Consider the following 17,249-nt stretch of genomic DNA (forward strand, 5'->3'; position numbering starts at 1 on the left):
CTGCAGAAGCTCTGCTGGGGGCCTGAGCAGGAGGCCTCCTGAGCGTCCTGAACCGGGCCTTCCTCATTTCTGGAGACACAATTCGGCCCCAAGGAGGGCTCTTTTCAGGGTACAAGTTACTCATTAGTACGTTCCCTAAGAGACCTGGAACCTGTGAGCACGGGGAGCTCGGGGATACTTGCTCAACTAACTGGGATGCCTGGGCAGGCGAAAGGACTGTTGATACCAACACCAACTGCAGGATCCACAGGTGGCCCACGAGGCTCATCCCTCCCTAGCCTGGCCCATTTCTGACACGACACAATAGGAAAGAGCCCAGGCGTCTTTAAATGACTTCATGCTTTCCTCCCTTCTCAGAAAAGTGGCTCTCCAAAGAAAGGGGCACTCCCAATGGGCAGCAAGCCTCACTGCAGGGGTGCTGCAGCAGCTGGTGTGGCCAGAGCCTGACCTCCAGCCCAGCCCACCCAGGAAGTCCCGGCGCACCCAGCATGCAGGGTTCCCAGGCAGTTGCGTGGGCAAGCTGTTCCAAGTACAGATGTGGCCCCAGCAGGGGCCAGCCCCAGGAGCCAGCCAGGGGTGGGGGGTTGCGGGGGGGGGGACAGGCATCCCCCTCTGCCACTCACCTGGAAGAGCCCATGGTGGTGAACCACACCGTCCTGCGTGTGGAGGAGGGAGAGCAGAGAGTACTCGGTGTGTAACAGCATCTTGCCTTGCCTCTCCTCTTGGCTTTCTATTCCTTGGTCCCCCCTCTCCTCAAGGGTAAGGATCTTTAGGAAGGCACACACACAAAAAGACCAAAAAACCCAAAAAACAAACCTTACTTTACAAAGCAGAATGGCGTGAGCAGGAAGAGCAGGGGGCTCGCGGTCGGGCCCGCAACACCTGCACGCACATCCCCACGGGCACGTGCGACGTGTGAGGTTTCTCTTAATGTGACGGCAGTGTGATTCCTGCTCTGAGCGCAGGCCTGTTCAGAGCGAGGCTGCATGCGCCCGACCGCCTCCTGGGAAGAGATGGTGCTCCTCTTGTTTGCAGGTGGTGTGGGTGTGAAGATGAGAAGGGGGGAGAGCAGGCTGGCGGGCCAGCCCCTGGGGCCCGAGCCAACCCCGCCCTGGGCGCCTCACTCACCTTCAGCTGATAGAAGTCATCTGTGCCGTCTTTCCTTGCCAAACACTGCACAATGCTTGGCACCGGGGAGTTGCCCAGACGGGGACCTACGGCACACAGAGCCTCGGGCTTACTTTTCCGAGCACCGTCTCTCGTGGCACCACATGGTCTTTCCACTGTTCACAGTCACAGAGTGACCTCCCCCCCAAGTCTTCTGGTGGAGGGTTCTCAGTCTCCTCTCCAACAATGGAAGAGCACATGCGCATGTGCCTGAGGTATACCTGGCTTTTACGGGCCCGGCTTGCAAAAGGAGGGGTTTTCAACAGTGGGGGTGTCATGGAACCTCTGAGGAGTGAGTGGTAAAAGCAGAGATCCCAGCGGCAACCTGGAGCCTCTGAATCAGCATCTCCGGGCTGAGGAACTATAGCTTTGGGAGCTCCCCTGGTCGTCTGAGGTGGCTGCCTGGCCCCCATCAGAGCCCAGGTTTGGGGGACTTTTGTACTCCTGGAGGGGGACACTGCTTGCTGTCCCTTGCCGGCATCCCGCCTGAGCGTTCAGAGCAGAAGTCAGACAAGGTCACAGCGTCACTGCCCTTAACACAGTCGAAACTTTTTTGGCTCCCGAGGCCTTGTGTGGTTTGGTTCCTGCCCACCTCACTGATCATGTTCTCCTACCCCCTCGCCAATATTCCAGCTACACTGGGCTCTTAAGTACTAACTTGTTAAGCCCTTTCCTGCCTCTGGGCCTTTGCATTTGCTGTTTCTTCTATCTGGAATGCTCTTCCCCTGCGTTTCACATGGCTGGATCCTTCTCCTCCTTGGGAGTCAGCCCAAATATCACTTCCTCATACGGAACCTTTCTTGTACACACTCCCTGTAACCCGTCCCACTTTCACATCGTCTTGTTTACTTCTTTCAAGGCACTTACCGCCCTGCTGATGATCTTGTGCGGTGTTTACTCTGTTTCTTTTTCCAACTAGAATGTTAAGCTCTGTGAGGGCCGGAACCTGTCTGTCCTGTTCACTGCTGTGCCCCTAGCACACAGCCCAGGCCCGGCAAATGGTAGGTACTGGGAACCATCTGCCCAACGACTGGGGCTGGAGCTGTCCGGTGCCCATAAGTCCGAGACGCCGCCCCAAAGCAAAACTCATAACCAGTCTCCAGTGTCCTTAGAGCCCACTTCACCCCTGCAACCCTGAGCACAGCAACCCCGATTTGTTGGGCCTCTAACATCGCGCAGAAAGACCCTGCGGCTCTTCTGGACCACTGGGCACACCTAATTCCGCAGGACTTCTGTGCCAATTTTACAAGAAATCTGGAGGGCTATACCAGATGCCCTGTGGAATGAATTGTACCCTCCAAGAATGGTCAAAGAAATGCCTGGGATGATGGGCCTTGGGTTCTGATGCAGCTTGTGTGCCATGGGCTGGGGGGCAAATGGGGTGCTCTGGGGGAAGAGACAGTCTAGCTCTCAGCTGGAGCTGATCGAAGGCTGGTGAGGCTACAACAAAAATGACAACTCTGGTACAGCGTGACCTGTGACCTAAGGCTCTGGACCTTCCACTGGCACAAAGGGGCTGTACTTACAGCCCTGAGGCTGGGGCCCCGCATGGTGCACTGAGGTGGGTGTGGCACTCCGCCCTGCACGGCTGCCCATCGGACTGCGCCTGCGCCCCGCACCCCTGCCCCCCGCACCCCGGCCCACCCTGCGGGCAGAGGCTTACCCAGGATGAATGGTCCAGCTCTCTTTGCATTATTTCCAGAAATGCCACCTCCTAGAGCCTTTGCCCTGGATGACGTTTCCCCAGCTCCTCTGTCCGATGCTCTCCGCTTCATTCTCAGCTCTAGACAAGACAGAGAAGAGCCCTTCTCACTGAGCAAGTCAGCGAGTTTCCTCACACGAACCGAGCCTGCAAGTCTCTGACTTGGGGATGCGTCACACAGCTGCTGCTGCCGCCGCCTCCTCCCCCTCCTGGAGGAGCATCAAAGGTTCCCAGTGACAAAGAGCCACAGCTCCTTTCCTTGGCATTAATCGGGGGCTCAAGGGGGATGTCCTTCCAGGCCGCATATGCTGGCTACGGAGGTGGGCAGACAGCCCGCCTCAAAGGGGCCAGTCAAATGCAGAGAGGACACTGGCTTTGTGCAGATGCAAACTGGGGTCCCTAAGAGACCACCCCAGAGACAGAGAGGGGTGATGGCCTGGAAGTGACTGTTCCTAAAGTGAGGCCTTCCCCCCAAACACCTGCAGCTGAGTGGCCTGAGGTACTGAATCCTGGGTCCCTCTGCACCCCCACTGATCTGATCTCTGGGGCACGGTGGGGAGGAAGCCTGGGGGCCTCCCAGGCCCACCAAGTGCGAGGATGGCTGCCCAGGGGATCTCCTCTCTCAAACTCCCGACTCTTAGCTCCTCTCTAATGGAAGAACACCCAGAGTTATCAATGGGGGGATCTACTTTCTCTTCTCTTTGTCCTATTTTCAATTTTTTCTTTAATTACTTTTACGAAAAGCATATATTGTGCCTTTAAGGGCCAGTGAAAGGGCCCTGACGGAGGTCACTGAGCACCTGGCTCCACCTGGAAATCCCTGCCTCCTCTAGGGTTAAGATGAAAGATGGATGCCAGATTCTAGAACATAACATCTGGATGTGGATTAAATAAGACAAGAGAGTGGCTCCTTTTGGTTGCTTACAGTTAACAGCTCGGGGAGGCAGTGTCCTGGACATGGGGCAAGGAGGGAGGGCAGAGGGCCACAGGGATGCCCAGGGAAGGCCAGCTGCCCAGCCCTGCGGAGGGGCCCTTGGCCCTCAGGCAGCTCAGGGAAAACTTCCCTGTGGAGGTGATACTGGAGTGGGTCGGGCAAGGGGCAAGGTCATGACAGGCAGAGGGACCCGAGTGAGCAAACCCACACAGGTAAGAAATGGCACAGAAGCAACAAGCTCCAAGGAGTTTGCGTTGCCGGAGTGTACAGCATGAAGCAATGGGTGGCGAGAGGTGACTCAGAGGGAGGGACAAGGGCCAGATCTGGGGGACCTGATGGCCAAGTTAGTAGTGCAGGCTTTATCCTTCCATGAAAGGCTTGGGGACACTGGACCCTAAACTTCTGTAATTTTTTTCTTCATACAGAAGTAATTAGCATTCCCTGCAGAAACATTAGAAAATACAGATATGCAAAAATAAGAACACAAGGTACCCATAATCTCAGCATCCAGATGGAGTCACTGTTAACATTCGAGCGGACTTTCCTGTATGCTCACGTGAGCACGCTTCTAGTTTTCATTATTACCAACATTTGGACCACACTGTGGTACCATTTTGTAAGCTTCCTTTTCTCCCACCTAAAATACATGATGAGGGTAAATTTTATGGTAGGTGAAATGAAACATATCTCAGGAAAGTTGTAAAAAAAAAATCATTAACATCCCTACCTGACAGTATCCTGTAGCATCACTTGAAATATCTATACAGTCTCCCTGGTAAGAATAGGGGCGCCTGGGTGGCTCAGTTGGTTAAGTGTCTGCCTTCGGCTCAGGTCATGATCCCAGGGTCCTGGGAGCCTGCTTCTCCCTGCTTGCCCCTTCCCCTGCTTGTGCTTGAGCGCTCACACACTCTCTCTCTCTCTGACAAATAAATAAAATCTTAAAAAAAAAAAGTTTAAATGTTTATGTAGTTAAATAGTTCTCTTTTCCTTTAGTTTGTTTTGCTGTTATTCCCGGAAGGCCGCCCCTTTCTACTCTGAGACAGGTGCATATTCACTAGTTAGCTTAAGTCTTCATATGCTGCCTTTCTAGCCCTTATTTCAGACCCCAGGAGACTGACTCCAGCAGTGAAATGGAAAGCAGGAGAGACAGCCTGGCCACACCTCTAGTCCAATCTACCAGGCTTGCCTCCCATCAAGCCCCAATTTGTTTTCAGAGCTGTGCCACTGAGGAGCAGACCCATGATTTCATTCTGAGAGTAACTAGGACCACGTAACTCAGTAGGCCGTGAGTCCCCAGATGGAGCAGAAGCTACAGTCAGGCTCGGCCATGACTTCTGCCAAAGAGGCTTATGGTAGAAACAGATTCTAAGTCATTTATACAAAAGCAAGGAAGAATGAAACTGCTTCTAGAAAAATCTTAAAAAGCTGGGCAGTAATGTGTCTGCAACAGTGTTCTTGCTCTTTGCCGGGCTAACTTCTATGCATCCCTCTCAATTTAAACATCACCTCCTCAGAGAAGCCTTCCCTGCTATCTCCCCCACCACTGGGTCCCAGTTACTCTATCGCGGAATTTCTATTCACAGCACTTTCCATATTTCGTGATTATGTATTTGTGTTTGTATGCTTAATGTCTTTCCCCACCACTAAAAATTCCACAAGGAAAAAAAAAATATGTGTGTGTGTGTGTGTGTGTGTGTGTGTGTGTATGAAACCACTGCACCCCCAGCTCCTGGCCCACGCCTTCCCTCCAGCAGGAGATGGCTCTCCCTGGGTCAGCAGCTCTGTGTGGGAGCTGCCCCTGCCCTGGGAGCTAAGCTGGTTTCACGTCTCTTCTGGCCTCTTTGCTGTCCTCCCTGCAGCACTAAGCCCCCCTGTCTTGCTGGTTCCCTGGAAAGCACCACGGAAGCTCCATCATATCTGTGTAGACGCCGCCCAGACGCCTCCGCACAGGCATGGTCTAGACGACAGTTTGTGGGGAGCAGCTGCGGCACAGACAATGAGTGGGCTCAGCCTGACCCCACCCGCCCCACTCGGGATTCAGCACAAGCGAATGGCTTGGGAACTGCTCCAAAATGTAGGCTGACAGAAGGATGGGAGCAGACGGGCAGGGAGAGGGAAAAGATGCTGGCAGGGGAAGTGGTAGCAAGGCTGTTTCCCTTCCTGAACATCCATTGCTGCCACCCAGGGCTGGGGGAGCAAAGGAAGCAGTGTGACAGGCAGACCTGGAAAATGTGGAAGCTGCCTCAGGGTCGCTAGAGGGGTGAGCAAAGACAAACCTCCTAGGAGACCCTCCCGTCCTCCACCCCCCTACCCCCCCACCCCCCACCCCCGCTGAGGCACAGGGAGGATGTGCCCCACCCTCACATCATCCTCATGGGTCCCCTTCCAGAGACACACCTGCAAATGGCCCACCAATGCTCCTGTGGGGGCTGCTGCTTTGAGGGATCCCGGCTTCGTGGTGAGATCCATGAAGTGGAAGTTCTGGCTACACTGGTCTAGAAGGACCCGGGGCCAGGCCCCTCAAGAGACACTGCTCCTCAGGCTGTGGGGTGAAGGGCCTGGGCCCAGTCTGGCTAAGGGGCAGCCATTTACCTGGGTGTTTCCTGGGCCTACTGCTCAGCTCTCCAGGAACTCAGCTGTCCTGCCTTAGAAGTCTCTGGAGCTTTAAATCTGTCAACTATTCCGTGTGCTACCCTCCTAAGTTAGCACCAGTTCCCTTAGAACCTGCCCTCACCGGGAAGCTCAGTGAGGCAACAATGGGGCTGAAGGGAGAAGGCAGGGCACTCTATGGCAGGACATGGTTCAACATGGTGGACATACCATCAACCACAAAAGGAGGTGGGTCACAAAGAGATGGTGCTGAGGCTCCCCCCCAGCTCAGCCTTCCCTCAGTTCCACCCACTACAAAGGAGCTGAAGCCTGGCCAGACCAAGGAGGGGTCCATCACTCACACCCAGAAGTATCCCCTGCAAGAAGGTTCACAGGCGCCCCAGGCAGCGGACACCCACACACGCACAGAACCAGAGCGAGCCTCCCATCCCCCACAGGCATGAGGGGCAGCAATGGAGCCCGCCCACTGTGCCTGCAACCTCATCTGGGCTTCTTGCTGCAACCTCTGGGTTCCTGGAGAGTTGGGTGACCCTGCACACCAGCCCAGTGAAGGCAGAGGGCAAGGTCAGTCTCTGCAAGCAGCCGGCAGCACACCCTGGCCCGGTGCCTGGCTTGCCCTGCGTCTGTGTATGATGACAACGGCAGCTGGTGGCCGCAACGTGTCAGCAGCTTCCCGTGCCTGCAAGGAGCCAAAGGACTGTGTCTACACTGCAGGGTCAGGCTGAGCCGATGGTGTCAAGATTCAAGCCGTCCCTGTCAGCAGCCCCTCCACCCACCCCCACGTTTTCTGGCTCTGTCCAAACAAACCAAACCAAACAAACAAATAAAAAGTCCCTGAGTTGGGCGCCTGGGTGGCTCAGTCAGTTAAGCGACTGCCTTCGGTTCAGGTCATGATCCTGGAGTCCCAGGATCGAGTCCCACATCGGGCTCCCTGCTCGGCGGGGAGTCTGCTTCTCCCTCTGACCCTCCCCCCTCTCATGCGCTCTCTCTCTCTCTCATTCTCTCTCTCAAATAAATAAATAAAATCTTAAAAAAAAAAAAAGTCCCTGAGTTGTGCAGACTTCTGTCTTCTGGACTTGACCTCTGGCAGTGTCTACTGAAGGCAGGGACCCTGCATCTCTGTTCAGCTCACATGGCACCCTCACATGGCACCTAGAAGTGAGCACAGACCTCCCACCCATCTCTGGTCTCAATCCTATTGGCCACACATGTGTTAAGGGTCTGGGTGTCTAGACCCACACTGGACGCCAGGAGGGAGGGAGCAAAGAGTCTTGGCTGAGAGGACAGTAAGGGGGCACAATTAATATGGTTAGAGCAACGCATCTCAGGCTTTTTCACAGCACAACACAGACAGAACCACTTGTATGACACTCGGGGGTAAAAGAACACGGGATCCCAGTCGTCCTGTGCCTGACCCAGGCACCCGCAGGCTGAAGGGATCACCATCTTGATTCACATAACCCACACTGGCTGGGAACCTCTGAGTCAGAGCAAGTCAATCCTGGTTCAAAGCCCAGCACCATCACTTAGTGGCGGTAAGATCTTGGACAAGTTACTTACTCAGCATCTACACAATACAGAGCACACCACCTACCTCGAGGCTGGGCTCAGGATTAAGTAAAATAACCCAGGCAAAAGGTTTAGCAGAGCACCTACCAGCATATTGTAAGCATTTGGTAGCTTGTGCTATTCTTAGCTTAAACACAGTAGCTTTGTATTTCTCCTACCCAAAGAGAAAGGGATTGTTACTTAATAGGCATGGAATGGGGGGAGGGGATGGGTAGAGGCAGAAGAAAGAGGGTACCCAGAGGGAAGGCTTAAGAGACCTTGAACCTGCAGGCCGGCCGCTGTTGGCCCTGGGGAGGCGGCCCTCGGGGATAACGGAGCTGTTGAAGAGGGGAGGGGTGCCGGGCAGCAGGGGAGAGCAGAGGCACACAGCATCTGGGGCTCTCACTCGGTTCATGGGTCTAGGGGGAAGCAGGGGCTGGAGCACCAGCAGGCAGGCACCAACCGGGGCACAGTAAGGGACTGTCCAGAGTCTGGATTTAAGACCTAGTGCCTCTAGTCTGGGATGTGCATTTGTCAAAACGACTGAACTGTATAATGAAAGGGTCTGTGAAACTCACCGTGTGTATATATGTGCCTCAATTTTTAAAAAAAAAGCTAGCTTCGACCATAACCGGTCAAAGTTAATATCACCAATAACAGAACTGATATCATATTACTCCTGAGGCAACATCAATTTATGGTTATTATTTTGCCCCCAATGTATAGCCTGAATGTGATCATGAGATGAACCTAATTGAGGGACATTCAACAAAAACAGGCCTGTATGCTTCAAATACACAGTGATGGGGACGCCTGGGTGGCTCAGTCAGTTAAGCGACTGCCTTTGGCTCAGGTCATGATCCCGGGGTCCTGGGATTGGGCCCTGAGTCGGGCTCCCTGCTCAGCGGGGAGTCTGCTTCTCCCTCTCCCTCTGCCCCTCCCGCGCTTGTGCCCTCTAATAAATAAAATCTTCTTCTTCTTCTTTTTTTTTTTTGGTGGGTAGTAAAGCAAGGTTTATTGAGCTAAAGCAAAGTGATAATACAAAGCTCTCAAGGAAGGAGGGGACCCGAGGGGGTTGCCCTCAAATAAATAAAATCTTAAAAAAAACACATTAAGACAGAACAAAACAGTGATGGATAAAGGAAGACTGAGGAACCAGTCTAGATTAGTGGAGACTAAAGACATAAGACAAGTAAATGCAGTGTGAGATCCTGGGAGTTATGACTGGGCAACTGACAAAATCCAAATACGGACTGTATGGATGTTAAATTTCCTGAATTTGAAAACTGCACTATGGTTACGTGGGAGAACTCCTTGCTCTTAGGTGAGAGATGCTGAAGAGTTTGGGGGTGAGGGGTCACGATGCCTGCAATTTACTCTGGCGTCAGAGACAGGAGAAAGTGCGAGCTGCTGGATGGAAGAGCTCCCAAGGTCCTCGAGGAATCTGTTGTCCAGATTCACAGAGTCAAAGGGACTCCTTGTGGGGACAGAGTCCCCAGTGGCAGGCCGGGGGGATCTCATCCTTGTGGGGCAGAGGCAGGCTGGCAGGAACAGTAGTTGTGTCTAGAATGCCCCCCTTCCGCCCCTGCAAACATTGTGCTAACGGGGAAAAAAAGAGGTCTTTGTGCCATCTCCAGGTCTGCCACCTGGTGGCGTCTTTCTGCAGCACATCTTCAAAGGGTTTCTCCCCGCCCAGGTGCAAGACGGTGGGACACTGCCCCCCGTGGCTGATCAGGAAGGATGCAGGAACGACTCCACAGAAGACCCCACCTCAGCTACCTGAGTAACAGATTCTAGCACCTTGCACTTTCCCCTCTGCTCCGGGACCTGGGCCTGCAGTGTTTCTGTCTCTCTCCGCTGTGGAGTCCTCCGATGCCCTTCTGGTCTTCAGGAAGAAACCCTAACTCCTCAGTGAGCCCGGCCAGACCCAGGCTACCTGTCCAGACTCACTGCCTTGGTAGGCTCCCTAAATCCAGCCACACCAAATGACTCACAATTCTGTGAGTGTGCCGTGAACACCCTTGCCCTGCCCTCCTCATCCTGGTTGGCCCGTCCTTCTCCCTCGGTCTTCACTGCAGCAAGTCCTTTCCTCCAGCTGCCAGAGCACCTGAGCATACCTCCATTCCCTCCCACCGTCCTGGAACCGTTGGTTTCTCTGAGTCCCCCCACCGCTGAGGGAGCAACTCCCATTCACTGTCGCTTCCCTGCACCCTGCCCAGGGCCTGGCGCACTGCTGAATGAGAAAAGGGAGTGTAGAACTGTTTGTTATGCACCCAGAATGCATAAAATGCCATACTGGGGCAGGGGACAGAGATGACCCAACTGGAGGCCAGGGCTGGAGTGGGGCCCAGAAGTACAGACGGATGGTCCATCGGCTCATGGCAGGAGACAGAATCCAGGATCAGAGAGACAGGGGATCACAGCTATAGGTACTGGGCTGCAAGGGTGCTGGGAACCATTTGTCCAGGCAAAGTCCCATGTCAGAAATGCCTGGATGCCTGGGGCAGGGAGGGTGCCAGGCTGGCTGATCGCCAGGCATTGCGCTTAGACAGTGTTTGGTGCCAGAGAGCAGCCCCCACCGAGGAGTGAATTCATTCATGGTGTGCCTGAGGCTTGGGCCCAACCTCTCATTGGCAAAGGGACAGATTAGCCCCCTTCTGGCTGAATCCAGCAAAAAAGATCTGCTTTCCGGCAGCAAGATGTGGGCGCATGTGAATGATGGCGTTGCCTGCCCCCTCACACCAGTGATCGGTCCTCCGGGTCCCTCTAGGCTCGTAGTGTGAAGGTCCTTCTACTGGTCAGAAAAATTCCTAGCACTCTTGCTACTCCCAGAGAAGAGAACCTCGGGCTCAACTCTGCATTTTATCTGACTACACCTGGAAGGAACTACCAAGGCTTGAGGTGAGCAGTGTGAAATCTGAACGCATGACCCAACTAAGATCTGTGGCTCTGCTTTGTAGACCAGGCCCCTCCATGCTCGAGGTCTGCCAATTCCCTCGAAAATTCCCCAGGCTCATTCCTGGATGGTGAATTTTGGACTCAGAGCCCACATGGGAGGCCCACACCCTCAATGACCTCTCACAACAACTAACTTTTGCACACAGTTCTGTAGCTTACAAGGCACTTTCCAATACATGATTGTAACTGATCCCCCCACCACCACTACCAGCAAACACAGCACTTTCTAGAAAAAGAAATCAAGACTCAGAGATACTGAGCCCTGCCTAAAGTTACCTGACTGGTTGCTCAAAGAGAGGGGACGCGGGCCCAGGTTCTCCAGCTCTGAATCCCATGCTCTTTCTTCCTCCACTGCTCCTTCCCCGCCCGAAGACGGCTGCCGGCGTAGGAATGCCAGCCACAGAGAGGACAATGCCCTCTGGGTTTCCTTATAAGCAATCATTCTCCTGGAATCAGGGAGCTGCAGCCAGAAAGCTGCAGGCAAGCAGGGAGAGAGGGGTCGTGCTTGTCCCTGGAGAAGGAGGTGTTTCCAGCCCCCAAGCAGGTCTCTCTGGAGAGAGGGGCTGAACTGAGGGGGGGTTACTGAGATATCCTCCTACCAGCCAACAAGTTAGTGTCCCCCACCCCTCCGTGACACAAGCCCTCTGGGAGCCACCCCCGCTGCACCCCAATACTCACACACAGGTGTTTCTACCAGTGCTCCCAACTTCCCTACAGACCTGCTCTCCAACCACAAAGTCAACTCAGGGAACCAAGAGGAATTTGCAGCCCATGCAATCAAGTGTTTCAAACCATAGACCAGTGACCCAAATGCCAGTTGGGAGAGCAAGATGGATTTTGAGGTCAGGTAAGTCCGGGTTCAAATTCAGACTCCTGTCACTCACTTGCTTTGTTTCCCTGAACCAGTCACCTACCCTCTGTGAGAGCGAAGCCTAGAGACCTGGGCCAGCTTACCAGGCCCACAGGAGGCTGCCTGAGGCCTATTCTCTTTGCCTCCTGCTAGCTGGAGGGAAGGGGGCTCTGTTTGTCAGCTTCTCCTTTGAGTTTTAATGACAGCCACCCCCGAAGTAGGCATGAACCCTCTCCCTGGGAGCCTGAAGGCTATGAGGAACCTCTCCAGGAACCCACTGGAAGCCATTTGCTTCTGAGCTCAGGATGGAGCTGGGGGATGGGGAGGCAGATTAGTAATCCCTTGGCTTCAGCCAGGACTCCCTGATGACAAAGATTCATGCATGCGCTGTCATCTTCACTGTTCCAAAACAGTGTGATGATTTTGCTCATTTTTAAAATGCAGGATATGTATAGCTCCAATTTGTCAAGAATCCATAACATCACATCATTCCCTAAACGTCGTGCTTTACTGCCTCGGGGGTACCGAGTGAACTGGCTGCTTCTACCACAAGCGTCTGCTCCCTCTCGTGGCCCAGGGTGAACCCCACGCCCTGAAGCCACTCTGCTCTGGGGCATGTGGGGGAGTACCTGCAGCAGCCAGAGAGGAAGTGACTCAGCCCGGTGGCAAGTGGGAGGGGCGGCCAGAGAGAGGGCCCTGTGCCCAACCTTCTCCCCCTCCACACATCCGCACCAGACCCAGCCTCTGTCACCGCCTCTCCCGGCAGGGCTACAGTGTGGCCAGCGCAGCAGTCCTGGGGCCGGCAGGGGCCTGAAGACCCCACTGCTCGCAGGAAGCCCAGAGGCTGCAGTTCAGAGGTCCAGCTCCGGGCTCCTTTAGAAGGCAAGAGTCACATACAAGGAGATTACATAATCAGTGATGTCCCTCTTCACCCCGCTGCCCCACTGGGCTCCTCTGTGGCCTCCATGAGGGCTGGGGGCGGACAGACTGGAGGCCGAAAGGCCCCTGGCCAGAAGGATGTGTTCCCGAGTGACTCTGGGAAAAAGAGCTCCAGGGCTGTGCACACGGAGGGGGACCCATGGGCCCCTCTGGGGAAAAGACAAACGGAAGAGAGACCAGTCCCTGCAGATGGGGCAGAGGGCTTCACCGGCAGCCACTCTGATAGCTCCCAGAGCAGAATCGAGGGCAGCAACACCAGCCCTGCCACTAGCCTGCCCCTCCCAAGGGCCTCCGGAAGCAGCTGATGTGACAACAAATAATCCGTCACTGTGTGTGGGTGTCAGAGGAGGAAGGGACACACTTAATAGCTCTTTCTGGGGCCGTGCTGCTCTGGTATCTCCCATCCAGAGAAGGAACCTGGGGAAGTAGCCAAGCACCCTGGCTTGGGAGACATTCCTGGTGGCCCCCTGGCTCGGGGGGGGGGGCGGGGCAGAGGGCAGCTTCTGCCTTGTGCAGTGAGGCCAGACCAGGTCACTGACAGCCCTCCCCTTTCATGCCTGCCTGCCCTGCTACTAAGGGGACCCATCTTCAGCTCAAACCATCAGTGATTGCCTTGTGTGGTGACTCAGCCAGGGAACCAGGCTTGCCACGGAGTCCCACGTGGAGTTCGGGTTCTTGCCGCCCACAATGGCCCAAATCACGCAAGGAGAAAAGAGCAAGGGACTGAAGAAAGGCTGGCTGAGTCTGAGAGCCACCTTCGGGTCTACGGTGCAACCTGAATATGCTTCTTGGCCGGCCCTCGGCTCACCCAGAGAGGGACGGCGCCGCCCTGCACAGGGTTCCCTGAGGACCGCCGGAGCCGGCGTGGGGGAGGCGCCAGACGAATGTTAAGTTTCCTTCCTTCCACCCCAGATTTCCAGAGCGACAGACGGCAAAGCCTGGGCCAGGCCCAGGTACATGTGACTCTCTCTCTTTATACTGTTGTTGTTGTTGCTTTTGGGGGGGGGGGAGGGGGCAGAGGGAGAGAGAGAATCTTAAGCAGGCTCCAGGCCCAGCACAGAGCCTGACTCGGGGCCCAATCTCACGACCCTGAGATCACGCCCTGAGCCGAAATCAAGAGTTGGATGCTCATGTAAGAAAGGCAACTGGGACTGGGGTCAGCAAATTGCCTTGCCTCAATGGCTTCTATCAAAAATGAAATCAATTAAATTTCACAACTTCCACAACGAACAGCACAGTTCCCAGAAGCTGCTGGATGCAGCTGCTCGGAGGGGCAGGACTGCAGAGGCTGACGGCGGGCTGGGCCGTCAGGGTGCCCCTCAGAGCCGTTCAGAGGTTAGGCCCACACGCGTATCTCACCTGTTCTGAGCCATCGAGAGGCCACAGGGCTAGTGCTGAGGTCCGTGAGCCACCACCGACAGACACTCCGTGCATGCACTGCTGAGAGCATGCTCATCACGTCTGCTTGCCTGCTTGTCTCCTGAGAGGGTGAGCTCCTAGGAGCGAGGCCTGGGCCTTGGCCACTTCAGAATCCCCTGCCCGGGCTCAGCAGGTGCGCAGAAAGTACGTGTTGAAACCACAGCCAACAAAGTAAAAACAAACAAACAAACAAACAAAAAAAAAACCGCACACGTCGGGCCCAGCCCTTCAGTTCTAGGGATTTATCCTATACATATATGCACACAAGTTCACAAAGATAAATGTGCTCAACGAGGGTCCCTATAGAACCACGTAGAGCCACAAAAAACCACAAAAGATAAAACCACAAAAATCAAAACATGCATCCAGACAGGAAACACTCTACATGTCCACCAAGAAAGGACTGGTTCACGCATCACGTTCCATTTTATGGAATACTGTGCAGCCTATAAGACTAGGTCCACACCTGCTGATAAAGATGCCTATGGTATATTACGTTAAAAACAAACAAACAAACAAACAAACCAGTACTATTTGTATAATACGATCCCATTTGGGTAAAGAAAAAAAGATTATACATACCCTTGAATATGCACAGGAAATTTCTAGAAGAAACTCAACAGTGGATACCTCCAGGCAGGATGAGGGGCCCAAGGAGGGGAGAGAGAGTTTTATTTTATATTTTTCCATGTGCTTAACTATTTTACCATACACTACTATAATAATAATTCTTTTTAAATCTAAATTTTTAACCCATTAGAACTGTTAAGAGGAATAACAGGCTCAAGGGCGGCCGGGCCTCAGAGAAGGCACACCTGAGGGAGCATGGCATGGGACGCGTGTGGAAGTCTAAGTGTCCTGAATGCACCAGCCTGTGGGCCGCTGCGAGGCTGCATCAGGAGGGTCGGCCAGAAGGGACAAAAGCACGACTCCTGGTACACCTAAGCTCTCTCAGGAGCCGCACACATGCTCATAAGGAACCTCCTGCTTGCCTGCTGGCGTCCATACAGGCTGGGAGGACCACCGAAACGTTCAAACTGGAGACCTGGGGGCTGGCTCAGGACGCCTCTTCCAGGAACACTCCCAGACCTGCTAGCAAAGAGCTTACCTGGACCTCACCAGAGCCAGCTCCTGGGTCCTGACTGCAGGCCAGGCACGAGGCTGAACCTGCTACAGTAGCACCTCGTGTGCAAGCCCCATTACTGCCTTAGGAGCAAGGAGAATTGTGTCCATTTTACAGAGGAGAAGATGAGGCTGAAAATAGGCAATGACTTGTTCAAGGTCACTCAGCTAGCGAGCGGCAGAACTGGGTTTTGAAGCCAGGTCTGATCTGAGCCTAGGCGCTTAACTTCTAGGTGATATGGCTGAAAGTCTCCCTACCCACAGGCCAGGATGGGGAGGGACCTGCTTCTAGGAAGGGGCAGTTCCGTTCTTCAGGCAAAGAAGGGACTGCTTCAGCTTTGCCAAAGACCCTTCCAGCTCTACAACTCCATGAGTCTAAGATTCCGTGTGGGTTGGACTCCGTGGGGCCAGAGCCTGCCCAGGATGAACAGCATGGCATGGGCTCTAGAGTCACACAGTGTAGGCCGAAGTCTGGCTCTGCTCCTACCGGCTGTGACACAGTGGACGGGTTACTTAGCCCCTCTGGACCTGGGGGTTCTCTTCTATAAAACAGACAGCCCCTCCTTCCTTAGATTCTGAGAATTTTTCAATAGGTACTGCAGAGTACTTAGCAAAGAACCTGGAGGGTGGTGGTAATCTGCCTTTTCTGGCTGCTTTCCTTCCTGTTCCTTCAGCAGGGACCACATTGGGAGAGCAGTCAGAAGAGCATGCACTCTGGGGAACTCCCGCCAAATGCAGTACCTCCAGGAGCTCCACGTCGACTGCAAAAAGGAGGACTCTTACTCTCTAGAGGCCAGAAATGGGGTTCCAAGAGCTCCACAGAATTTGGGGCCAGCCAGTCCTAAGGTCTCCCAAGGAACGGAGCTTCTCTCTAGAAGTACCTGCTGTCCCCCTATCAAACCTCAAACGAGCTCTGCCCCAAACCTAAAGACAAATGACAGGCACATCAGTCCTGCTCTTGCCAATTCCTGCTACAATGTCCAGGCCCCTTTCTTCTTCCTGCTGGATGCTTGGGTCACAGACTCTTTAAAAGCTAAACATCTTCTGTCTCTTTTGCCAAGTAGGTGGCGGTCTGTAAAAAACGTATTTAGAGCGGACAGCTTCGTTCTGAATAACAAGAGCCCTTCTCAGTTTTCTCTGGGGCTTTCCAACAACTAGAGTTTCTTTGAAATCGTCAGGCCTGTATATTACTGTACTTGTAAGCTCTGGGGAGCCTGAACTCACTCCCCAGCTAGACCACCATTAATCAGAAGAGGATGACCACCATGGGGCGGTAGCCTCTTCTGGGGGAGGAGTCCTCAGTGCCCCGCTCAGGAAGGGGCACCTCAACCCAAAAGAATACCTTTGCTTGCTGGAGCAAAATCAGGCTGCTCCAGTTTATTAAAAGGGAGCTTAGAAATTCTTTAAAAAAAATAATAACAATAAAAGGTACTCTTTGAAGCAGCAACCACTCTTCTAGAATCCTGCAGATTCCTGCAGATTCCTAAGGTGGGCAAAATCATATGCATGCAGACGGTCACTACAGCTCTGTTTGGAGAACTAAAGACAGAGAATCACCTAAGTTCATCAGCACAGAGCTTGCTGAACAAATTATATACACTCATAATGAAAAATGACCCAAACATCCACGTGCCAGAATGGAACCATCGCTAAGGCAGGAAGTAAATCAAAGCAAGCGCTACCATCCCTTCCCCTCCCAGATGTTGATTACAGAGCCGCTGCTGTGGGCCCTGGGCCCACAGTCTCATCTGGAAGAAATGCTCCTGTTTCAGGCCACGTTCTCTTCTACCTTCTTGACCCCACAACCCAAGGACAAAGTCTGTGAAAATCTCCCCAGTTCCAAAGGGCTTGTTTGAAACCCTGTCCCCCAGCACACCCTCTCCATAGCACAGTCAGATTCTGGTCTAGCTCTGCACTCCTGTAGAGCTCAGGGGGACAAGGGCATAGGGGCAGCTCCTTCTCATCTCTCTGGTGGCTCTGAGTCCCAGTGGCCTCTGGCA

The 17,249-nt window shown here is 53.9% G+C and overlaps 1 protein-coding gene across 9 annotated transcripts in view; it reads right to left on the reverse strand.

Annotated features, from left to right (window-relative positions):
- STK40 (serine/threonine kinase 40) overlaps window positions 1-17,249 on the reverse strand; it is a 39,229-nt gene that overhangs the window by 16,616 nt on the left and 5,364 nt on the right. For 3 of the 9 annotated variants that reach the window (XM_027620281.2, XM_027620297.2, XM_027620275.2), the window contains 3 exons: window positions 2,831-2,950; window positions 1,129-1,214; window positions 624-767 (listed from right to left, as the gene is read on the reverse strand). In XM_027620281.2, the coding sequence (XP_027476082.1) occupies window positions 624-767; window positions 1,129-1,214; window positions 2,831-2,950 (350 nt within the window). Of the gene's footprint in view, window positions 1-623; window positions 768-1,128; window positions 1,215-2,830; window positions 2,951-4,295; window positions 4,441-6,200; window positions 6,461-11,195; window positions 11,295-14,067; window positions 14,154-17,249 lie in introns of those variants that run through there. The other 6 variants (XM_027620289.2, XM_027620315.2, XM_027620257.2 and 3 more) reach the window with 5 other exon arrangements.

This window comes from Zalophus californianus, chromosome 4, assembly GCF_009762305.2.
Source record: "Zalophus californianus isolate mZalCal1 chromosome 4, mZalCal1.pri.v2, whole genome shotgun sequence".
Classification (NCBI taxonomy): Eukaryota; Metazoa; Chordata; class Mammalia; order Carnivora; family Otariidae; genus Zalophus; species Zalophus californianus.